The following is a 26,885-nucleotide window of genomic DNA, read 5'->3' on the forward strand; positions in this document are numbered from 1 at the left end:
AATATGAAAATGTATACAAGTAAGATTTATATTAAATGTTAGTGAACTTTTTGATCGTGTTTGTTTTAAATTTATGTCACAAGTTACCATTGTCTAATAATTGCTATCACTTTTAATTGTTTTGTTTGATAACATCTGCTGTCTCACCTGTTTTTAATTCTATATCTTGATCATCTCGCATTAGGCACAAAGTACCTTTCTTTCATTTTTAGTCCTTATGTAATCTGTAATGTATATGATGGTGGGCTATTCAAATCGCCCTGCATCCGTCGGTAAACAATGCTTGTTATCACTATTTGTTAAAAACTGCTGCAGGGTTTGTTCAAACTTCACATGGAGGGTCTCCTTGGTCCCTAGTTGTGCCATATAGATTTTGAGGCTGATAGGAAAAACAATATGGCCGCCATGCAACCATCATGGATTTTGGCAGTTGAAGTCTATTATCACTGTTTCTTAAGAACTACTGAAGGGATTTTGTTCATGCAAACTTCAAATGAAGGTTCCTCTTGGTCCATATTTGTGCTATACAGATTTTGAGGCTGATCAGAAAAACAAGATTGCCGCCTGGCAGCCATCTTTGATTTTGGTAGTTTTTAGCTTTGTTTATTGCTATTTCTTGAGAACAACTGAAGGGATTTTGTTAAAACTTCACATGGATGGTTCCCTTGGTCCTGTGTGCCATACAGATTTTGTGGCTGATTCGAAAAACAAGATGGCCACCAGGCAGCCATCTTTGATTTTGGCTGTTGAAGTTTGTTATCGATATTATTTGAGAGTTATGGAAGAGATTTTGTTCAAATTTCACATGGAGGATCCCATTGGTCCCTAGTTGTGTCATACAAATTTTGAGGCTGATCAGAAAAAAAATATGGCCGCCAGGCAGCCATCTAGGATTTTGGCAGTTGAAGTTTGTTATCGCTATTTCTTGAGAACTACTGAAGCGATTTTGTTCAAAATTCACATGGATGGTTCCCTTGGTCCCTTGTTGTACCCTACAGATTTTGTGGCTGATCCAAAAAACAAGATGGCCACCAGGCAGCCATCTTGGATTTTAGCAGTTGAAGTCTGTTATCACTCTTTCTTGAAAACTGCTGAATGGATTTTTTTCAAACTTCACAAGAAAAATCCCATTGGTCCCTAGTTGTGCTATACAGATTTTGAGAATGATAAAAAAAACAAAATGACCACCAGGCAGCCATCTTGGATTATGGCAGATGAACCTGGTTATCGCTATTGATAGTTAAAGTTTGTTATTGCTATTTTTCAGAAAGTACTGAAGGAATCTGTCTCAAATTTCATATGTATGTTTCCCTAGGGCCCTATACAGTTAGGCATATTGTGATTGGGGACCGAACAATCAACAAGATGGCCACCAAGGAGCCATCTTGGATTTTGATAGTTGAAGTTTGTTACTGCTATTTCTCAGGAAGTACCTAAGCAATCTGTCTCAAATTTTGCATGTAGTATGTTTGAAAAAGTTTGAAAAGCAGAGGAAAAATCCATCCTTCCATTGTCAGACATAGAACATTCTTTGGTTGGCGCCAAAATCCCTCTGGGATCTCTTGTACTTTGTAAACTTCATGTACATGTAATTGTATTTTTATCTAATTTGAAGTGTTTGCAGGGTTACTGATGACAAAATAACTTTACTACACAATCCCAAGTTTTAACATATGTTTTGAGTTTTCAAGGTTTTAGTGTTTAGCTTTAACTGCTAAAATTTTATGGGGTATACTGTATAGGGTGAAAATTTTATGTGGTATACTGTATAGGGTGTAAATTTTATGTGGTATACTGTATAGGGTGTAAATTTTATGTGGTATACTGTATAGGGTGTAAATTTTATGTGGTATACTGTATAGGGTGAAAATTTATATGGTATACTGTATAGGGTGTAAATTTTATGTGGTATACTGTATAGGGTGTAAATTTTATGTGGTATACTGTATAGAGTGTAAATTTTATGTGGTATACTGTATAGGGTGTAAATTTTATGTGGTATACTGTATAGGGTGTAAATTTTATGTGGTATACTGTATAGGGTGTAAATTTTATGTGGTACACTGTATAGGGTGTAAATTTTATGAGGTAGACTGTATAGGGTGTAAATTTTATGGGTGGTTTATTTTTGATACATTTTCATCATTGAAATCCATGAATTCTATAAACACCAACGGAATGTTCCTTAGACTAGTTCAAAGTATACCAGGGTTTTGAGATCCCAAAACGACGTGGGTAAAGTACAATTTACTGTGAATTAGTCTCACCGTCCGGTTATTATGACATCATAAATAGATAGTTAATTGTATTTTTATACAAACCTCCGTAATTAGTGAACCATGAAGAGCTATATAGTAACTCTAAAAACTACCAAATGAAAAAACAACAAAATAAATAAATTCCAGCAGGTTTATAGTGATCATTTTATTATGTTACACTAGAAGATACAGGTAGAGTAGGTATATTGTTCATGTACATAAATATAAGCAATTTAAACTACTGTATATGTGTGCAAAAATACGGCAGTTACATCAAGCAGGTTGAGGTATTAAAGTTAAAGAAAAATAATTACATTTGTATATATCACAAAGTGAAAGTTGGTAAATACAGGTAATACAGTGTATATCACATAGAAAGTGAAAGTAGGAGAAATTATATCACAAAGTGAAAGTAGGGGAGTACATGTAATAGTGTAAATCACATAGAAAGTGAAAGTAGGAGAGATTGAATAGTAAAATATATCTTAAAACATTACCAATGTCAACACATTATCACTGTCAATATACATACCAAATGATATCATTAATGAAATTATAAATTAGAATAATAAAGCAAGGAAGCCAATTTTCTATTGATGTTTAAGATACAAATACACTGCTGTAGATATGCACAAATACTGGTTATAACATTATATCTGTATTGACGGATTGCCAGGTGTCAATCAAATGGCATGTTTTGTATTGTATTTGCTACAATGTTTACCCTGACATTAAATGGAAACATTTGCATGTGCGAGCATGAGGCATGGCTTCATACTACCTAGTGATAGGTCAATTATTATATATTATGAATTTTAATTTTCTCGATATCAGATATTTAATTCTATTGAAACCCTTGTAGGTTATTATGACAATAATCACAGATGGAAACTTTTTGATTTGTATTTAATTGGAAGTGCAGCAATGAAAGACTCATAAAGTTAAAAAAATAATACTGTTTATTTGGAAAAAATATAATGATAGCTAGAAACTGAAATAAATTGTGCAGGTAAAGTAAACTATAGTTTCTGCAAAATAATTCTTTACCAAACAATGATATTAATCTCATGTCATACACAATTTTTTCATGGAAGTGGTTGTATTATTGTAAAATATTTTACAAGACAAGAATTATGTAGTCTCCACACCAATGCATAGATGCATTTATTGCTTAAAATTCAACACCACTACATTAAAATGCTGGTTTAACTGTGAAAAAAAAGATAATCTTAAAGTTGGCCTTTTGGATTTAGTTAAAAAAGAAGCAAAAATGGATTTTAAACAAAAGCCAAATGGATTAAGAGAAAAATCAAAAGTTAAAAACGTCAACAAAAACAGAACAACCAACACCATATATAGAGAGACCATATACTGAAAGATTTAGCATGTTACAAATTAAGCATACCTTTAACAAATACATAAGAACCAATATTAAGCTGAAAATAAAAACATCTCAAGGAAGTTGATTTGCAATGATGTACAAATTGTATCCTGATTAAACACACAACATTTTGTTTACATTTTGATTTTAGCCAACAATCGATGCTGATATTTAAACAATATGTAAATAATGCAGAGAAGTAAGAACCGAAATGTTGAGATTTAGTAACTATTTGAACAAATCACCTTTAGAAACCAAAATAGGCCCATGACCGTTCTGAAACAAAAACTAAAAGTTTCTTAACAATACTGATTATATACAAAGATTATTATATATCGATGGATGAGCTACGTTTCAACACCAAGCCAAAGCTAGATTCACTGTGTAATCTTTGTTAACAAGGAAGATTTATTTCACTTGTTTTGCTGTCTGGCGCAGTTATTGTCATTATTTAAGACAAACAACATTATTTAAGACAAACAACAAGCAACATACGTGTAAGACGACAAATAGTTTATGAAAATTAATATTTAATTTATTTTATTAAATTGTTCAGAAGGTGATAATAAGTGTAGTATTAAAGATGCTCCATCGCCGACAGAGCATAAATGATATAAATATTTAATTGTAAAGGATGATATGACACAAGTGATTGTCAAAAACATTCACAGCTTCATTGGTATACAGGCTTGCATCATCTATCTCTAAAGTATTGGATGTACATGGACATGCATGCTGCAAAATCTGCTCCTTTAACAATTATATTTTTGCATAAAAATGACAGAATTATTTTTGGCTTATTTATTTCTCTCGTGTTTTAAAAGGATATTGATCATTTGTAGTTTTTTTTTTTTGATAAAGATGACATGTACAACTAATTATGATTTCATAATTTCCCTTAAAAAGTATTATTTTTATGCCCCATACTGGCAATTTAAGCCACAATCTTGCACCTGGTTATATATGTGTATATATATATATATATATATCCCTGGTGAATTACCAGACAAATATGAGATTCTTGTGTATTATGTCTGCACAAAGGCTAAATATTATAATTCTATTATATGAATGTTATAACAATTCACAATCTCAGTGTGTGAGGCACATATATACTGTACAACGTATACATACTTTAACACATACTTTAACAACACAATATGATTTACGTTATGCGTTTGCGCATCATATTTTTCAGAGAAAATCATGTGAGCTTTGCACAGTAACTAAATTAAGGTGTACATAAGATTGATGCCTTTATCCCCAAGAGCAGATAACTCCATGATATGCAAGACCAAATTCACATCCATGTAGATATACATATATACTTTTCAACAATACCCGGTACATAAGTTTCACTAAAAATTCAACAAAAACTATATTTTAAAGTTTTAACGTTAACATACCAAAGCGTTTATATGATATGCAAGGTCTGTACAATTTTCAAATATTGTTTTAACAAGCTCAAAATACAATTAAATATTATCACATACAAAATAAGGTTCAATAACAAATTAATTTCCAATAATACATGATCACATTTATGGCTGAAAACAAAAAAATCAACATATCTTTGGTAAAAAAGACAAATGCAAATTAAATGCAATTTTATCTCGGATAAAAATAGCAAAATTTTGATAAAATACTATAAACAAGAATTTTGTTATAACAGTATGATATTTAGCTGTAATATGTGAAGGAATTTAGACATAATTTCACAACTATACATACAACTATCACTTGAAAGTTGTCAAACAAAAGGCTTGCTGAGTGTTTGACAGTATATAACAATTTTACCTCTCCGATTGAGATTTAACTTATCTCGCTCTCAAGAGGATGAAGGTTATTTTTTCTCTTACCCGGTTAATCTGTTCGATTTTGATGCATTAATGGGAGAAAACTTGAATGATGCATAATAAATTCAAGCAGTATTGTTGTGACATCATGGTCTTGTTGCCTTGATGTCAGGCTGTCCTGCCATGAGTCAGATAGATATATCTTACCCATTCCCCCTCTCTATCTTACCGTCACCAAAAGTGTGGAATCTCTGTCCAGGTTAAGAGAAAATAGATTTCTTGCCTTTTAGTAAATTCAAAGTACCCATTAAGGTTTAAATCGATTTCTTGCCCCTAAGTAAACTTAAAGTATCCAGCAAGGTTAAGAGGAAATAGATTTCTTGCCTCTTAGTAAAGTGAAAGTATTTCCCATTTTTTCCCAGATATATATGATAACAATGGTTGATTGTGAAGTATGTTCACATTGCTCACAGGTTCTATTGTCTATAACACATAACCTTTCAGGTAAAAATCAACACAAAACAATCATCTACATATTCTACAAAAAATATCTACCGGGATAAACATCACTAGTTGCAGCAGTAAAGATTGTATGTTGATATATCTGTATCTATTTGTTCTCTAGCTGTGTTTGTGCTCTCTGTCTACTTCTTCTCTACATCGGTGTCATCAGCACTATCTGTACTCTCCTCATCCTCCTGTATTTGCGTAAACTGTCGAGGTGTTGATGCGTAAAGGTTTGGTACAATACTGTCAGCACGTTCAAGGCGACCCCTGCGAGCTTCTGTGTCCGACTCGGCGACTTGACGTGATCGTGGCGCCATAGGGTCCACATCTTTGTCTTCTGATGAATTACAAGGTTCGTGACCCACAGTGGACTCATGTGGCATCTGAAAGTAAATGTGTTAGCAAATGTAATAAATACATAAAAGTTAATTCTTACTATATAGATTATAGCTGATTAATGAGAAAATCCTGATTTTTTTCATAATTAGAAATTTATTTACAATTTTTAAATGTCAATAAGCCAAATAAGAGTTGATATTTTTTATTTTATTTTTTTTTTCTTTACTTCAGATTCACAACTGCATGTTGATTACAAGATTCATTTTAAAAGACAATATCCTGGTACTTAAAGAGGATGTAAATATGAAATATTGCTCTGTGTGATATGTAAAAGGGACCTAGGGAGTCCACGACTTTCCCAAGAAATTTGTTATAATGTACTCAACTGGACCACAGTGTCTAAGTTATAAACATAATGTTGTTTAATGAGGAACATTAATTTTTGTAAGTGTTCCAAAGGTTCGTGTATGAATATTAATTAAGTGAATTGCTTATGATGGCCCAAAAAGTAGATTTACCCACTTAATTTCAAATTTGATTTGAATGGGAGGTAACTGACTTTGATACTGTTTTAATGTAAGGGGAGATAAATGACTCACCAACATTGGAGGGGCTCGGAATGCGTATGAGAACGGGTAGTGTAGCAGATTGAGGAATGTAGCAGCATATAGATCAGCGTATCGCATCACCTGACTGGCGAAGAAAGTCTGTCGGGAACCTAATTAGTAAACACAGAATCTTATATAAAATGATCTCATTTAGGGAAATTTAGTTCATTATTACAGAAGTTCAATGATATATCATACATTACAGAGCTGTTGGAGAACAGCAAAGCTCGTCTCTGGAGGTTGGTAGATTTAATTCAGGTTCCTTGTAATTCACCAGTATTATAAAATAAAGCATTTTCATTGTCATAAATTTTTGGCCCATTGGACCTATTGAAATTCTCGAAATCCAGCGTTTTCCCCCTTAAATGTCAATATTCATCACAATGTTTATGATCCAAAATGATTGTAGGAATTAATGTCCGTCAGTTGTTACAGATATTAGTATTACAACATTTGCACCAAACTTTAACCTGAGATTTCCAACGCCGACACTGATGCCAAAGAGACGATCGAGCTTAAAAGTGTTAATATTAATTTTGGATATTCAACTTGACGTTTTAAATTCTCACAAACAATCAGAAATATTATTGACCTCATCATGAAAATTCATTTATATTATGACATAAGTTCAACCATATAAGGTTCTCAGTAACCATGGTTATCAAAGACTTCACTCACCACTTCGGAACAAGCTTCCTAACATGCCGTAGGTCATGTCCATCTCATGTGAAACAGTCTAAATTATAAGAAAAATAAAACAATTTAATTAAGCACAGAATATAAATAAATAATAAATTGATGTTGTAATTGAAAATGCTTACTTACCTCCTCTTTGAAGTCACAATCATGATCGTGAGTTACCTACCCTGATTGTGTGCTGAACTTCCTTCAAGTTGGGCTTGACATCACAGCTGCTGTCTAGATTTCTAAAATTTACGAAAGGAGTTTATAGCTATTAAAGTAAAAGAAAAATTTCAAATGTTTTGTATTATTTATTCTTTATAGATATTATTCTACTATTAACTTCACTTAAGTAATAGCTCTTACTTGAAAAAGATAGTCGGTAACTGACTTGCATGCAGAAGGTTTAACTTATAGGTGTATATGTCTAATACCAACAGTTAAGCTTAACAAGATTCCCAATGATTTTCATAAAGACATTCTGAAGAGTTTCCATTTTTAAAAAAATTCTGAAATATCCCCCCGCGGCAAGATGTTATATTACCATTCATTATTAATTTAAGAGATTCCCAATATTCTTATTTGAAGAGATTAGATTATTTCTTACTGTAAGAGATTTCTTATACGTATTTCCCACATAATGAAATTACAATATATTTCTTACTTTGAGAATTCCAAGAACATTGCTTCAAACATTTCCCAATAGTGTAACTGTTTATACTTAGAAATTCCAAATAATTGTTACTTAAGATAATTTTTACTTAAAGAGGTTCCCAATCATGCCTTCCAGCTCCTCTAGTTTGGAGAACAGGTTACGTTTGTCTGTCCACACGGAGAGTTCGTGAGCTAGCTCAGGGACAACAAGGAATGTCCTCCATCCTCTGTCCTTTTTAGACTTTAGGATGTCACCAAAGATGTGGTCGCCGACATACAGGACGTCTTTATCATGTACACGCATCATCTCGGAGAAAACATCCACAGACCCTAAAGGGAGATAATTCTCAATGTACAGGCAAAACTTCAAAAGGGAGATATACAGACAAAACTTCTAAGGGGAGATAATTCTTAATATACAGGCAAAATTTCTAAAGGGAGATAATTCTTAATATACAGGCAAAAGTTCTATAGGGAGATAATTCTCAATAATTCTCAATATACAGGCAAAACATATAAAGGGAGATAACTCTCAATGTACAGGCAAACCATCTGAAAGGAGACAAAAATTATCTCATCAGATAAATTTGGATTGGAAGGAGAAAGCACGGATCCAATGTACATACAAAAAGTAAAGAGCAATCAGGAAGGTGGATTCCACTTTGTACACAAGAGTCTGGCATTGATGTTCATTTCATTTGTTTTATATTCTATAAAACAGTCATTGCATAAAGATGTGCCAAGCTTAGGATGTAGAGAAAAGCTTGAGTACCCTGAGAAAATCATCAACCCCTGGGCAGCTGCCTTACATTGGATGCAAACTTTAAACCTAGAGGTGGAGGGCTAGTGGTATAATGTCTGTCATCACATTCCTATCTGGGAAGTAGAAGATGACCATAATAGGTGATTGTAATGGTCATCTTTAACATATTAAAACTTAGTGTACATAGAGATATAAGTGAAGGTATAATGACTTCCCTTGTGTGTGGGGGGTGCCTACCTCCAGAGTAAATCTGGCCTGTCTGTAGAGGTCCTGTGTGTGAACCTATCTTTAGAGCTCCTGTTTCCTGTCAAATATAAAATCAAAAGTTCAAAATAAAATGTTTATAAATCAATATGCCTGAATTTTTTTTTTGCAAACTTTCGGCCTCTAGACTTGGCCAGTCTCAGGTACATAGAAACTAAAGTCCAGATGGCCAAAAGATTTCTGAAAAAAGACAATTTTATAGATTAAATTATGTTTCCCTCAGAAGGACATCTGTTTGGAAATACATTATGTATATATAATGCATGTAGCTATGTCTGGTATTAATTCATATCATCTTCCTAGACAGAGAGTAAATATTGAATGAATTCTGCAAAAATATAAACAATTGATGGTAAACACTCAAAAAACTATGATGAGTTGTCCTGAAAATTATACTAAATTGTTGCAAACAAGGTACATCCTGTGGGAGATCTATACTCTGAAATGAAGACCAAAACTCACTCGGTCCACTTGTCGAAGAATGGTTCCTTCCCTGAAGAACAGTGGCTTCCTGGCATCACAGATAATGAAGTCAAAATATTTAGTCCAGTCACGCTGTGGAAGATAGAATTAAATATGTAGACTGATAGATATGTAAGTTAAATTTGGTTTATTGAAATTTTCTGGTGCAGCCTACACGTTCCTGCTATTGAATGATAAGATATATACAGCTGCATTAACATTTGTGCATTTCAAAACAGATGTACACTTGTATGTTTATTGTTTATAAGAATCTATCACAGAAGTATACATATATATTTCAAGTTCTTTTAAAGATGCTCCACCTTCGACAGAGCATAGATGATATTCATCACTTGATCAATAATTGGTGTTTAATCGTGTAAAAATATAAAATAATTTATTTTGCATTTGGTGCATGCGCAATCAGTACTTCATTCCATATAGAATTACAAGCTCAAACTTTGCAATGGTGGTAATGGTGTAAAGTAAGTAACTTTTGTAACCAAAGAAAAATACTAAATTGTCTGCTCCTGTTTTTGATAGTGAAATAATACCATTTGTCAGCGGTGGAGCATCTTTAACAAACAAAACTTTTAGAACCATTTGACTTATGTCTGTCAGTACTCTAAAGGAAAGTAACTCTGATAGGTCAGAATGCACCTGCGCTGACCCACTGACTAAATGAACCAGATAATTGCAATCATCCTAAAGGAAAGCGAAAAAGAAATCCCTTTAACATGACATCTTTGTTTTATATACTTACTGATTTTTCATAATCCAACAGATAGCCCATTACTTTCTGGAATATAAATAAAACAATGCCGTATTGAAAATAATCAAATTGGAATATTTTCGTATATCTATTTCTTCCAATTATTACCTGAATACGAATGATTGAATATTGAATATTGAATATAATTTGCACTAATTTAACTTGTTTGATAATGTAAAATTGTATGCTTCATCTTTCAATCATTGCAAGTTTGTGTTACATACACGCTATACATCGTATACATGGGAGGCCGTCTCTGCGTGACAATGGCTGTTAATAGGACGTTATTTAATCAAACAAACAAACAATCATTGCAAGTTGTCAAACATCTGTGATCGTAGATGTATGACTTTACTATGATCTAACCGTTTGTTTAGTTTTACACAGGCAATATTTCTTCAGGTGAATTTCATGTGAGCCAAGGCAAAAAAGTGAATTTCACATTAAAATTTTCACATGAATTTCATGTGAAAGGAAATATTCACGTGAAATTCATATAAAGATCTATTGCCTGTGTATGTCCTATTAACAGTCAGTGTCATGTAAGGATATGCCAGGTTTTGTTGGCGGAGGAAAACCGGAGAACCTGGAGAAAAATCACTGACCAGCGGTCAGTACCTGGCAAATGCCCCACATGGGATTCAAACTCGCCACCCAGAGGTGGAGGGCTTGTGGTAAAATGTTGGTAAAATGTTTGGAAATCTTAACCACTGGGCCACTGTGACCCAGAGGTGGAGGGCTTGTGGTAAAATGTTTGGAAATCTTAACCACTCGGCCACTGTGACCCAGAGGTGGAGGGCTTGTGGTAAAATGTTTGGAAATCTTAACCACTCGGCCACTGTGACCCAGAGGTGGAGGGCTTGTGGTAAAATGTTTGGAAATCTTAACCACTCGGCCACTGTGACCCAGAGGTGGAGGGCTTGTGGTAATATGTTTGGACATCTTAACCACTCGGCCATAGCCACCTATCAGAAAGACATACAAACCATCTACAGTAAGTTATAATATTAAGGTACCAACTTACATTTGTATATACAAAGTCACTGTTGGTGGCCAGGAAAACTTTAGATCCATGAGCTCGCATTCTGGTAAAGAGAGAATTTTTTTTTTTTTATACATATAAGTATATGCTGTGTTTCTCTGTTGAGAAATCAGAATTAAAGTCTCTGTCATTTGGTAACATAAATATATCTGCGTCTGATTACATACTAATGTGTCTCAAAGGGTAAAAGGCATATGAATGTTTACTGTAACAGATTAATGTACCATGAGTACAGAAAAATTTAAAATATGGCTGACTTTTTTCATCCACAACTTACATTTGGGGTCATTAATAAGCACCCCCTTTGTTACAATTATTTAAGTGCCCTGGGCGCTAATTAGGGCGGATACTATAAGACTCTTATATGTTATGAAGGATAGGGATATTCTACCCGAGGGTTACAAAATGTAGTAAAACCCGAGGCTTGCCGAGGGTTTTGCAACATTTTGTGACCCCGAGGGTAGAATATCCTATCCTTCATATCCACTTATGAAAGAAATTTTTCTTTCATACCTCGACGTTTTATTGAAATTTTACAACTAAAATATCCCGCCATTTTGAAATAAATTTGATGAAATCCACGACTGGAAGTCGTTTTCCATACAAGAAAAATTACATGATACTTTCAACACGAATTCCGTTTTTTGCATCTTTTAGAGTAAAATCAGTCATATTTGTGAAAAAAAAATGTTAAAATGAAATAGAGATTTTGTTGACGCCGTGACGTCACTTCTTTATTGCATGGTAGCCATGCAATACAGCCTCAGGCGACATGTTGTATTGCCCTGGACCAGCCAGTATTACCGTACCTATCAAAACACTTCTTTTCCTTAATATATTGTATAAATGGCTAACGTACCTATCAAGTAAAACTGGAAGCCGATCGTCTTTGATGACATATCTCTCCAGATCTTTCACTGTTTCACGTTTTAATGGACCCTGAAAAATTAATCACATTGTTCATTGCCAACAAAATTATATACATATCTACATCATTAACAATAGTAATGGGATGAGGAAACGTTCACATGCTACTAATTTCCATGTGTATCAATTTCTCAAGCCATTGTTTTAAAACACTGCAATACAGACGATTCTCATCCTTAAAGATGCTCTACGGCTGACAAATAGTATTTTTTCACTATCAAAAACAAGGGCAGATGATTTAATATTTTTCTTCAGTTGTAAAAGTTACTTACTTTACACCGTTAACACTATTGAAAAGTTTGAGCTTCTTATTTTACTTCGAGTTAAAAATATAAAAAATAATAAATAGCCTGAAAAAATTCCGTGTCACTATATCCTATATGGAGTGAGGTACTGATTGCCCATGCACCAAAGGCAAAACAAATTATTTTATGTTATTTTTTGTGTTAATTAGACATATATATACATGATTAAACACCAATTATTGTTCAAATGATGAGTATCATTCATGTTCTGTCGGCGGTGGAGCATCTATTTTAAACAGGCAAAAATATCTAAATTCAGAGAAGAAAATAAGAAAGTGTATCTATGTTCCATTAATGTATTCACCCCTGAAAATTCATAATTGACTCTTCTAGTTTTTAAATTAGATGATTGTAAATGTTTTTTCAGGGATGAATGAGTCAAGAAGAATTAAGGATGTCACACAAAGTACTTAGATGTAGGGTTACTTCCCTTGCCTCTCAGGATCTAAGCTTTGGGTGTTATATCGGAGGTTGCCTCCCTTATCCCATTTTATGCACCTAAAACATTATCTTACTATAAGAACACTTATGTAACGATTTCAACCACCAGTATGTAGTTTCCAGGTTCTAGAGATCATCTTTTGGTTCATCAATCCTTAACCTTTTTCAGTCTATTTATTTTTTGTTTCAGTTTATTGCAAAACTCAGCTACAGAAAAACTTAATGATGAAAAATCAGATTATTAAAAGTGCTCCCTTTCTTCAAATATAAATCTATGTGGCCATATAAAGTCTAACCTGTCTATAAAGGATACCAAAGGATAGAGCAATAAAATCATTTATAGACAGATATCCTTTATAGACAGATATCCTTTATAGACAGGTGTCCTTTATAGACAGTTGTCCTTTATAGACAGATGTCCTTTATAGGCATATATCCTTTACAGACAGGTTTTACTGTAATATTACCTCTTTTTGATGTACATGATCTGTAGCAGCCAGGACGTCCTGGTATATAGACCTGTAGGTCATCGTAAGGTCACCGCTCTTCACGCCCTTATTAAACCTATAACAATTAATAATAACTGTTAATTAACAGCAGACATTACTCATTACTTAAAAGGTACTAACTAGCATCAAAACAGAAATCTTTCGCAGCAATACATTCTGGGAAGAAAACTAGGCATTTAGAATATTTTCAGAGAACAAATACATCTTATTTGATATCTTTTACTTTCGAAAAGTTTTATTTTAATGATTTAAATAAATTAACTTTTATTTCTATTAAAGACAGAATTAGGGTTTTAGTGAGAAGAGAATCTCCCTTGAATTTTTCAAACACCTAGATTCTGGATAATTTGTAAAAATAACACTACCTGTAATTATTACTAAGTAGATTCATCTCAAAATTATAAGTGAATACAAAACTTGTTTGTATCAGAAAAACTAACTAATGGCCTATCATGCCTACTTGGAGAAAATTTTCTTAATAGAACACTTAGAAGTCTTAATGATCTGACTTAGCTAATTAAAATCACGAGTTTACTGACAGCCAATTAAGTCAGTCTCAAATACCGAACATGGTTTTTGCATTTCAAAGAATTTCATTAGCGTTGAGTTTTGTACTCTGCGTGTGAAAAATAGTTTTCGTTATCAGTCCTTACACTTTTGAATGAGATGTTGAAACTATAACATTCACCATGTTTCGTAGTTAACATCAGGCAGCAAATGCTTGGTACTAAAGCAGATAAACTTGGTAATTATAGGATACTAGATTGACACCTTGGTAGACTTAAGTAGGCTATATAGTCTGCAGGTTAAACAAAAACTCTATGTACCTTCTGTTGGTGAGACCTAGCTCATAAACTACCTATACCAGTTTTTCATGACTCTAGTTTCCTGTCTAATAAACCCATAAATGTCTGTGTTACTTATCTGGATGGCAAAATGAAACTTGACCAATCATAAAAAAAAGAGTTATGAAAGAAAAAATATTATTTAGCCTTACGGGCAGTTCTATATTCCATGGATGGTACTATATTTCAAAACAAAGTAGCTAGAACATGTGATATTGAAATTAATACCTACTAACAATGTAAAGTTGACCTTAAATATATATCTACATATCAACTTATATCATTTGTTTTTACATTCAGTTTTACATTTTTCACCTTACTCTAAAATAAATAAGACTGAATGGTATTCAACACAATTAAGGCCAATCTCTAGGTTAAACAAAGATGCTTTGTCAAAACACTAAAAGGACACACAAACAAAGAAACTTCATCAATAAGCCCCCCCCCCCCAACACAACCACCACCACTCAAACTTATCAGATACCTACTGTGTATCCGAGCTTTTAACCTTCCATTACACCTAATTCAGATACTGGACATTTACTTATGTATTAAAATGAGGATTGTTCTTATGTAGGAGCATGATAAGCAATAGAGCAATTAATCTTTTACATTTTTATTAAGAATTCCGAACATTGACTTCTCACATTAGGGAGATATTGAAAATGAATCACCGATATAAATGTTGATTTGTACATTCTAAATCTTAAGAGGAAAATTGATTCGATGAGAGCATTGTACACAAGAGACCTGATAATGTACTCCAGTGTTTTTGAATGATAAATAATGATGACCAAGTCTTGTATCTCAGGGATTTGCTGAAACGTTCGATCAGGTGTTAAATTGGAAGCACGGAGATAAGGACTTCATGAACATCAGCAGACATGTTTTCTACATTTGTAAAACCTTTTCTCTAACACAAATTGTATTTTGACATAAAAACTATTTTTTCCTTGATGATTAAAGATTATTAAAATGAATTTCTTCCAGCTGTTACAATTTATCATAACTGAACTTTAGAGGTGTTTATTTATAAATTCAATTTGTTTGTTTAACATCCCATTAACAGTTAGGGTCATGTAAGGACGTGCCAGGTTTGTTGGTGGAGGAAAACCGGAGTACCCGGAGAAAAAACACCAACCAGGTGTCAGTGTCTGGTCATTGCCTCACAAGGGAATTGAACCCCTATCCCAGAGGTGGAGGACTTGTGGTGATATGTGGGGACATCTTAACCAGTCGGCCACCGTGGCCCCTAATGAATTCAAACATCTACAAACATGTGTGTTGAGATAGTGCACTTGTTAAATTTTATACTGTGAAATCATTAATTTTCGTGGGGGTTTAATTTTCTTGGATTTCGTTTTTTGACCAAAATCAACGAATTTACATCCCCACGAAAATATATATACCTATACCAATGTCATGTAAATTTATGCGTTCATACATTGTAGGATGATTATTTCCTCACTAAATAAGGTCTATTTCGGGGACAAGCATGACAAGTTCAAAGTTGGAAAATATTGTTCAAACAAAGATAGTGTTCAGAATTTCATATTTTTCATCTACATGTACCAACAAATAATTGATTGAGTATATCATGACTCTATTATCAAGGTGACATGATAATTGTTTGTTGGGCACATCTGTAAAAAACACTGGCTGAGTACCGACTCTAGATTGTGATTGTAACTGTGTTGTGTGCTAGAGCTTAGTTCCGCTTGAGAGATCAAACAATACAGGTGATAGTGTCAACTATGTATTTTAACGGTAATGTGTAAGGTCTTCTCCACGACTTTAAGTGCCAACGAAATTGTAAAATTTTAGAATCCACGAAAAATTGAGCCCAACGAAAATAAATGATTTCACAGTATTGAAGATTATCATTAACTCACTCCCCCCTGAAGTCACATTTGAACTCTACCAATTCAAACGCGAGAATAATTCATTACGAATTTTCAGGAATGCAAATGATTAACAGGTTTTCCATTTACCCAGAACAAATACCCACATACAGCATGCACAGTAAAACCTGGCTTAGTGACCACCTCTGTATAAAGACCACCTGCTTAATAAGACCACTAATACCAAAATTTCCATTTAGAACACAATCAGACCTGTATATAAAGAACACTGTGTTGTAGAGACTAATTTTTCTTTGTTCCTTTTGTGTTCTTTATGGACAGGTAAATTTGCAAACAAGAGGCCCAGAGGGCCTAGCTGTATCATTCCCAGTTTTTTTAGTACCATATTACTATCATAACAAGAGGCCCATGGGCCTTAACGGTCACCTGAGTTCAGATACAGAATGAAACAAAGAAATGCATATAAACACTATATTTGCCCATCAGGCTATTGAAATCAGTCAGTGATTTTATAAATTTGACTTTTTAATCTATGAAGATTATTTGGTTCCATCAAATCTGTGAATTCAGAAGAAAGGTTTTTGAAATGTTATCCATTTCGACCCCTTTTGGCCCCACCCCTCCGGCCCCTGGGGGTCGGCCAGGACCAATATGGATATCATATTAAAATGCTATCGCAGGCTAATAATTATAACCAAGTTTGACACATTTCCTATGAAAATTGAGCAAAAAATGCTCATAAATGTGTTTTCCCAATATAAACTATATTAAACTTGACCCCCTCCCCAGGGGGAAACGTGAGACCCCAGGGTCATATGATTCACAATTTTTGTAAAGGACCTCAAGACCTTTCCATCTATGAAGAGTATGTGATATTCTACCATTTCCAGAATTTCAGAAGAAGATTTTTGAAGTTATAGCCTATTTGACTAATTTTGACCCCGCCCCTAAGGCCCCTGGGTGTCAGTCATGGAAAATTGGTTAAAAGGATTCAGGGGCCATCTCATACTGATAATTCTGAGAATATTTGACTCATTTCCTAATACAAATGATCAAATAATACGGTACTCAAAAATGTGTTTTCCCTTTATAAACTATAGTAAACTTAACCCCCTCCCCAGGAGGAAACCTGAGACCCCAGGGTCATATAATTCACAATTTTTGTAAAGGACATTAGGACCTTTCTATCTATGAAGAGTATTTAATTCCATCACATCTGTGAGTGCAGAAGAAGATTTTTGAAATTTTAGTCAATTTTACCCCTTTGGCCCCCCCTCTCATAGCTCCCTGGAGGGTGGGGACCATATAATTCACAATTTTGATTGGCCTTATGCCTCAGAAGGTTTGTGCAAAATTTCATTGAAATTGCTTCAGCAGTTTTGGAGAAGGAGTTGAAAATGTAAATTGTTTACGGACATATGACGGACGACAACGGACAAAAGGCGATTAGAATAGGTAATTTGAGACTTCGTCTCAGCCTTTGTGAGATTTTTTAGAACTTTTCTAGAATTATCCTTGAACAGTTCTGGAACTGGTGACCTAAAAACTCCTACAAATAGAAATAGCAAAATTGACCCCATGATTTGTTTGATTTTGAATCCCCACCATAATACGATGCTATGACTATGAGTGTTATTCAATGCTACGTTTCAGAGAAGAATTTGTGTACCGGTATATGGATCGTATTTACGCCATATGACCTTGTGTGGTTTAGCCCCTTCATTTGTACAATTTTGAATTCCAACCCTATAAGAATGCTACTATTGCAATATGAGTCTTATCTAATGCTTTTAAGTTTCAAAGAAGTCATTTATATGGAAATAAAAACATTGACCCCTTTTGGTCATGCCCTCAGGCCCCTAGGGGATCAGCACGACCATTTGTAAAGTTTTCAGTTAGTATCCCATAAGGATGCTACCAGTCTAAGTTTGTTAAATTCCAACCAGCGGTTATGAAGATGAAGTCGATTGTTGATGGACTGATAGACACCGGATGCTGCATTATCAAATAATTATATAAGCTCATCTTGATCCTTCAGACCAAGTGAACTAATAAGGAAAACCAGGGACTCAAAAGTCAACCTATGTCAAACCTATGACAAAAGTCAACCTACGACAAAAGTCAACCTATGACAAAAGTCAACCTATGACAAACCCATGACAAAAGTCAACCTATGACAAAGTCAACCTATGACAAAAGTCAATCTATGACAAACCTATGACAAAACTCAACCTTTGACAAAAGTCAACCTACGACAAAAGTCAACCTATGACAAAAGTCAACCTATGACAAACCTACGACAAAAGTCAATCTACGACAAAAGTCAACCTATGACAAAAGTCAACCTATGACAAACCTAGGACAAACCTATGACAAAAGTCAACTTATGACAAACTTAGGACAAAAGTCAACCTAGGACAAATATCAACCTAATACAAACCTATGACAAAAATTAACCTTTGACAAAAGTCAACCTATAACAAAAGTCAACCTACGACAAAAGTCAACCTAGGACAAATCTAAAAACAAACTCAACCTAGGACAAACCTATGACAAAAGTCAACCTTTGACAAAAGTCAACCTACGACAAAAGTCAACCTATGACAAAAGTCAACCTATGACAAAAAAGTCAACCTATGACAAACCTAGGACAAAAGTCAACCTATGACAAACTTAGGACAAAAGTCAACCTAGGACAAAGGTCAACCTATGACAAAAGTCAACCTACGACAAAAGTCAACCTACGAAAAAAGTCAACCTACGACAAAAGTCAACCTACAACAAAAGTCAACCTACGACAAAAGTCAACCTAGGTCAACCTAGGACAAAAGTCAACCTAGGACAAAAGTCAACCTATGATAAAAGTCAACCTATGACAAACCTATGACAAAAATCAACTTTTGACAAAAGTTAACCTACGACAAAAGTCAACCAATGACAAAAGTCAACCTAGGACAAAAGTCAACCTAGGACAAAAGTCAACCTAGGACAACCTAGGACAACCTAGGACAAAAGTCAACCTATGATAAAAGTCAACCTATGACAAACCTATGACAAAAATCAACTTTTGACAAAAGTCAACCTAGGACAAAAGTCAACCTAGGACAAAAGTCAACCTAGGACAACCTAGGACAAAAGTCAACCTAGGACAAAAATCAACCTACGACAAAAGAAGTATTAATTTACTCTTTATATTTCAGAGAAGCATGATCATTAACAACTCTATCCCTCATCTCTCTCTTTACCCTGTACTCATCGTTTTCTGGAATATCTAGGAGTGGTAATAAAGTAAATATGTATATGACCACTTGTTCCCCATTCCTCAAGCAGTCAGGGATTCCCTGTCAAATTTTAAGTACATGTAAGTTGGGGCATTCTGTATATTCAATGTTAAAGTAATGTATCTACTATGAAAAAAAAAACCCATTTCCTATGATATTTCAAAATATATGAAACTATATATGCATGAATGGTCAAATGGGGAGATGGCATGAAAAATTTAACCAAAAATGTTAATAATAATACACGAAATGATTGAAAACTTTTCTTTTAAAAAAATCTGAAAAATTCTACTGGGGCTAAATATTATGACAAAACAAATTAAGAAATATACATCAATGCAACAACAAGACAAATTACCATCAGGCAAAGAAAAGTGTCTACATTTTCAACTGTCCACAAATATATTATGAAAATACCATCGGACCGCAGCCTTACTGTTGGTCGGGGAGATATTAGGAGAAACTATAACAGCAGCTGTTAGACCAATCTCTCTGGGTTAACTGCTCAATTAACTTACTTAAATACAGCCATAGAAAATGTTAGTAAAAGAAGTTTTTTGTCAGAAGTTTAGCCGCACTAAAAGTTTCCACAATCCTTCCTTTGTTAGGTATAAGAGAAAGCTTGGACCTTCAGAAATTAATTTGTAAAATATTCACAGACTGCGTCAGGTATTTAACCAATCAGAAAGAATAACCTTCATGATGATGTAACAACACAAAGAAGTTTACATGCTTGTTAGATGATGATTGGCCAATTAGATTTTTCATTAACTGACCAATCAGAATGATTTGGTTTTATTTATAATTAGTTTTAAAGTCTTATTAATAGCCAGAGTCGTATAAGAAGGTGCCAGCTAGCTAGGTCTGCTGGTGGAGGAAAGCCAGAGTAACTGGAGAAAAATCACCAACCAGAGGTCAGTACCTGGTAACTTCACTACATGTGATTCAAACTTAAAACCAAAAGTTGAGGGCTTATGGTAATATGTCAGGACATCTTAACCACTCGGCCACCGCAGCCCCAGTCAGATTAAAGAATCTTACCAAACTTGTGAAATAAAGGCACGAAGAAATTTCCATGTTTGTTGGATTATGATCAGCCAATCAGAGACTAATATTTTATTAAATGACTAGTCAGAATGCAGAGTCTTGTGAAGTCACTATTATGACAGAATAAAGAAGTTTAGATGTTTGTTGAATAGTGATTGGCCGGACTTTATTACTAACTAATCAATCATATAATGCACCTTGGATGCTAACACATGGACCAATCAGAAACAAGCATCTTACCTGGTGTAGTCGCTATGGTTACTGAAGAAGTCAACCAGGCATGCCAGGATGTATATAACTGAAACAAAAACTTGTGTTTATACTATGTTCAAATATGAATAAATATCAAACAATTAACTCATATATCCACCCTTGAAGACACATTTAGACTCTTCTTATTCATAAACTAGACCAGTCTATTATGAAATTTCAGGGGTTAATGAGTTGATCTATACTAGTGGTCCTTGTTTAATTGATGCTGTCTTAAATAAATGTGTTTTTTCTTTCCAAAATGTTTTTTCTTAATCTCAGGTTCTCTTCAATTTTGTTTTTAATTTAAACCAACAAGAATTAAAGATTTCATCTATTTTCTGCAAAACTTAAGACACAGCGAAATTTACTACTGGAATTTTATCTTCACAACCAATAGAAAAGTTACTATTACGTGGCCTTTAACTTTGCATATATAAACAAGCAATTTTACAGCATATAAATTTGTGTTAATGACCACAAAAAATCCGTAAAATATTCAGATTAAATCTTTAAACTTTAAAGATTACTATTTGGGCAATGAATATAAAAAGAAACAGAATAAAAGCTTGTCTGAAATGTAGTGAATGTTTAATTCCTCCCAGTTTTTCTCGTATAGGCACTTGTTATGATGAAGTATACAGCGCCATTGAGAAAAAAAAAAAACAATAATGGAAAGATGTGTTTCTTCAAAGAGTTCCCTTGATGGCATTCTGGCTCATCCTAAAGCTTGTGTAAACGATCATGTCGCTGAGAGATGGTGATGGGCTATTTTCAGATTCTAATTTCCTGTCCGAGAAAGAAAATGTTACTGACGTAAACTTTTGATGAGTGACTTGATGAAATTCTGATTTTTTCTGTCCAGGTGGATTAGGAGCATCTTCCAGTGATAACTATATACAGTTAATCCTATAGCTGCCAAACGAGAACATGAGCCAGGTTTTGAAATAATCTACGGTAGAAGGATGTACTTCAGCCGTCTTGGCAACGTCCTCGATGCTCATCTTAACAATGCATAAATCTTGAAATACACATTTACTCTATACATTTGGCAACCAAATCGGTGAAATATACGTTCAAAGTGATATTAGTAAGGATTTCATAATGACAGAATCTTTACAAATGTCGGAAATGACTATCACGGCTACATGTTTACCTTCAAGATGACTTTTTACATTTTGTCTACATACTATTTCTTATCATAGAAGTTCTCCTCTCTATCAACTCCAAAGCCATTTAAATTCCTAAAAAAAACACATTTTTCAAAAAGTCATGTCTAATTATGATGATTTTTTCCAGTCTGAAATAATATTATTCATGAAGATGTCATCTTCTTGTTTTTTTTTTTTTTTCATTTTGTTTTTGTTTTACGTTCTATCTATAGCTAGAGGGTCATTTTACTCATTCACCTCTAAAATTTCATAATGGACTGGTCTAGTCTTAGATTTAGAAGAGTCTAAATATGTTTTCAGTGGTGAATGATTTAAGGACATGTTAAGTTTAGGAGGTGGAAGAAAGAAGGAGGACCCTGAGAAAAACCATCGATCTACAGCAAGCAAGTACCACGCAACTGTCTGGACACCTGGGATTTAAACTGGAAACCTAGAGAACAAGGGCTACTGGTAATATGTGAACATCTTAATTAACGGGACGTCTTGGACCTTTAGTAATAGTATATCAGTAGAATATACATATACAGTCGAACCTTGATAAATCCGAACACTAGCGTGCAAAACTACTAGATTTCAAATTTTCTAGAATTCCTGATTCCATTAATAATGAAATCCGCTCCCTGACATTTCTATTCTGATTGTAAGTTTTCCGAACAATCTCAGCCGGATTGATGAGGGTTCACAGTATAAAATTTCTATTTGCTGGACGACAGTTGGTAACCTTCATTTACTGTATTACCTATCAGTACATCACCATGTAGTTAACTGTCTGACATGGTCATTAAAACTTGGCAGAAACAAATCGTGAGTATAGTTCAGTATCTAACAGGTGTGCAACTAGATTTAATATAAACTACAAGTGTTTCAGGGCTGTCACCTTCTATCAGCCTATCTATCTCTTGTCTGACACATTATACTCTAACTGTATCCAATCCGATCCTGTACATTTCCATCCACCAAACTTGTTTTGTTACAGAAAAATTTATTCAGTGATAATCAGAACACTTAAAAAAAATAAGCTTCCTCAGTTCAATCTGTTTAGCCAATAACCAAATCTGTTGCTTCCGAATTTGAAGTTTTCTAGATTATTGAAGGTCCAATTGGTGTCCTGATTATCATGAGTCAATCTGGTGTCTGGATTATCATGGGTCAATTTGTTGTCTGGATTATCATGAGTCAATATGGTGTCTAGATTATCATGGGTCAATATGGTGTCTAGATTATCATGGGTCAATCTGGTGTCTGCATTATCATAGGTCAATCTGGTGTCCTGATTATTATGAGTCAATCTGGTGTCTGGATTATCATGAGTCAATCTGGTGTCTGGATTATCATGGGTCAATCTGGTGTCCTGATTATCATGGGTCAATCTGGTGTCTGGATTATCATGGGTCAATCTGGTGTCTGGATTATCATGGGTCAATCTGGTGTCTGGATTATCATGGGTCAATTTGGTGTCCTGATTATCATGGGTCACTTCTATCAACCTACTATCTTGTCTGAACATTATACTCTAACTGTATCCAATCTGATCCTGTACATTTCCATCCACCAAACTTGTTTTGTTACAGAAAGATTTATTCAGTGATAATCAGAACACTTAAAAAAAAATAAGCTTCCTCAGTTCAATCTGTTTAGCCAATAACCAAATCTGTTGCTTCCGAATTTGAAGTTTTCTAGATTATTGAAGGTCCAATTGGTGTCCTGATTATCATGAGTCAATCTGGTGTCCTGATTATCATGGGTCAATTTGTTGTCTGGATTATCATGAGTCAATCTGGTGTCTGGATTATCATGAGTCAATCCTGTGTCTGGATTATCATAGGTCAATCTGGTGTCCTGATTATCACGAGTCAATCTAGTGTCTGGATTATCATGGGTCAATTTGTTGTCTGGATTATCATGAGTCAATATGGTGTCTAGATTATCATGGGTCAATATGGTGTCTAGATTATCATGGGTCAATCTGGTGTCTGGATTATCATGGGTCAATCTGGTGTCCTGATTATTATGAGTCAATCTGGTGTCTGGATTATCATGAGTCAATCTGGTGTCCTGGATTATCATGGGTCAATCTGGTGTCCTGATTATCATGGGTCAATCTGGTGTCTGGATTATCATGGGTCAATCTGGTGTCTGGATTATCATGGGTCAATCTGGTGTCTGGATTATCATGGGTCAATCTGGTGTCTGGATTATCATGGGTCAATCTGGTGTCTGGATTATCATGGGTCAATCTGGTGTCTGGATTATCATGGGTCAATCTGGTCTGGATTATCATGGGTCAATCTGGTGTCTGGATTATCATGAGTCAATCTGGTGTCCTTATTATCATGAGTCAATCTGGTGTCCTGATTATCATGGGTCAATTTGTTGTCTGGATTATCATGGGTCAATCTGGTGTCCTTATTATCATGAGTCAATCTAGTGTCCTGATTATCATGGGTCAATTTGTTGTCTGGATTATCATGGGTCAATTTGTTGTCTGGATTATCATGAGTCAATCTGGTGTCTGGATTATCATTGGTCAATCTGGTGTCCTGATTATCATGGGTCAATCTGGTGTCTGGATTATCGAAGGTCCACTGTATTACTGACCAAATGGAAATATGTATGTAAAATTCTATGTCATTTGCAAATATTCACTTTTATAAAAATTAGCTAAGCCTAATGGACCTCTACCACTTAGAATATTTGATCCAATAAGCACCAAATACAAATTTAATGCACAGAGTTTTAGCCATTAATCAACTTGCAAAAAAATCAAATAGAGAAACGTATGGTTTCTTGTTTTCAATCTATATTTAAGTCAATATAGATAAAATTGAGGCCTCAAAATAGAGGAGGGATACTTAAAGGAAGGGGGCACTTATTAGGTCATAATTAATTCTCAGAAAACACAGATGCTGACTAATGATACTTTGATCAGAATCAAGACTCTAAACCTATAATATAATTGTGTCACTTACTTGGTAGCTCAAACAGTGTGTTGAAGATTCGGTAGCGGGAGGCATTTTCTTCTCTCTGTTACAAATTTGTTGGGATAGATGGGAGTTTATGTCATGTCTGTAAGAAAGAAAACAATACTGGTATTATTTATCTGGCTAATAAAAATACATCATGTTCATTTATACAATCAAGTTCAAATCTTTTGTTTTGATAAAGATGGGCTGGATCTAAGTTCAAATCTTTTATTTTGGCAAAGTAGATGGGCTGGATTGAAGTTCAAATCTTCATCGGACATTGGATTAAGAGCTTACCAGACACCATTTGGTGTCTATTTTTGCTATTTTTAGGTTCCTTAGTTTTTGACACCAAAAATCTTAATATAAATTAATTTTGTACATGTACGGATATGATACCTGGAAACCGAATTGATTAGGATTTATTATGACAAGATATGACAGGACTTGGTGGGATGACATTAACGGATATGGGTATATAACAACCATATACTAGTACTTGTAAGTAGTACAGTTTCACATCAGAGGAATCAACATAACACAACCTCCTACCCATGCCACCTCTTTCTCTTGGGGGCTTAATTAGTCCATGTAGAATATGACCTATATTAACCTATAATAAAGCCAATCCTGAAGCTCATGTAGATGATGACATCTTACAACAGTTTAGTTAGTAATTAAGATGTCATAATAATATAAAGATGGCAAAATTGTTAAATCAGGTAATATGATGTGAGATTGTGGAATTGCCTCTTAATATAATAGCTGACATCCAATACAGTAAAGGTCCCACTTATGGAGGAGTCAGAGTGAAAACTTATGTACACTTATTAATATCATGAAATCTACCTCAACCAGAGCTACATTGTTGGTCAACTCTTATATTAAAAACTCATTAAAACCACATTCACCCCCTGATACTGCAACATAGAACAATTCCCAATCCTTAGGGACAAGAAGAGACTAAAATGTGTCTGCAATTTAAGGCATGTGTTAAAGGTGAGAATCCAAACACTAAATTATCCAAGATATCATCTATTTTTGGAAGTCAATGATAAAAGATACCGTAAAAACTTAAGGCTTGCCTTTATGCAGCAACCGCCTATTATATAAAGGACCACCTTGCTTAATAAGACCACTATTGAAGGATCCAAATGATGGCCAATTTCAAGCTTCATTTGACCTGGGGTGTATAAAGCCCACTTAAGTATATATAAATACAGCCTTTTTTCCGCTGTGTTAATGAAATTCTTTGAGTTGTCGTTTATAATAAGAGCGTGCGACTTCCAATATTGAGTATCGGATCTAAAGTCAGGCAAGTCAGCTATAATAATATATATATTTATATTCTTTCCTATTCAGAAAAAAAAAAATCCAGGACGACTGACTAACGAGACTTAATATATTAGTACTTGCAAAGTCAATATTCTTTGTATGTATAGTCAAGTGGGCTTTATATACATGTCAAATTGTATTGAAGTTATCCATTTCTGATCCCATGCAAGAAAGTGGTCTTATTAAGCAGGTGGTCTTTATACAGAGGTGGTTAGGAATGACAGGTTTTACTGTAGATAAGTACATAAGGATAAGTTTTTAAGAATAAGTTTCATATTCTATCTGTTACCATAGTAGACAGATAAAAATAGGGAAAAATGCTATCATTTGGCAGATAATTCCCACAAACTTCTACTATACCAACTCTATAACATTAGGGCCTCCATTGATCGGAAACAATATTAGATTGTCCTCATAATTCT

General features: G+C 34.2%; 2 protein-coding genes across 2 annotated transcripts in view; both read right to left on the reverse strand.

The window, feature by feature from the left end:
• Nucleotides 1-4,109: 4,109 nt before the first annotated feature.
• LOC138335211 (cytosolic purine 5'-nucleotidase-like) lies at nt 4,110-25,215 on the reverse strand. The gene is made up of 13 exons (XM_069284193.1): nt 25,135-25,215; nt 20,985-21,042; nt 13,668-13,764; nt 12,387-12,466; nt 11,510-11,570; nt 10,477-10,512; nt 9,714-9,806; nt 9,225-9,291; nt 8,332-8,554; nt 7,755-7,815; nt 7,568-7,625; nt 6,881-6,999; nt 4,110-6,325 (listed from the first exon to the last, which is right to left on the reverse strand). Exons 3-13 carry the CDS (start codon nt 13,728-13,730, stop codon nt 6,080-6,082), a joined length of 1,107 nt encoding a protein of 368 aa, XP_069140294.1. The 5' UTR covers nt 13,731-13,764; nt 20,985-21,042; nt 25,135-25,215; the 3' UTR covers nt 4,110-6,079.
• Nucleotides 25,135-26,885, reverse strand: part of LOC138335214 (cytosolic purine 5'-nucleotidase-like) — an 88,629-nt gene continuing 86,878 nt past the window's right edge. Inside the window, exon 7 of the mRNA XM_069284194.1 lies at nt 25,135-25,231. The gene's annotated coding sequence lies outside the window, so the exon portion shown is untranslated. The remainder of the gene's footprint in view (nt 25,232-26,885) is intronic.

Source organism: Argopecten irradians, chromosome 11 (assembly GCF_041381155.1).
Source record: "Argopecten irradians isolate NY chromosome 11, Ai_NY, whole genome shotgun sequence".
NCBI classification, from domain to species: domain Eukaryota; kingdom Metazoa; phylum Mollusca; class Bivalvia; order Pectinida; family Pectinidae; genus Argopecten; species Argopecten irradians.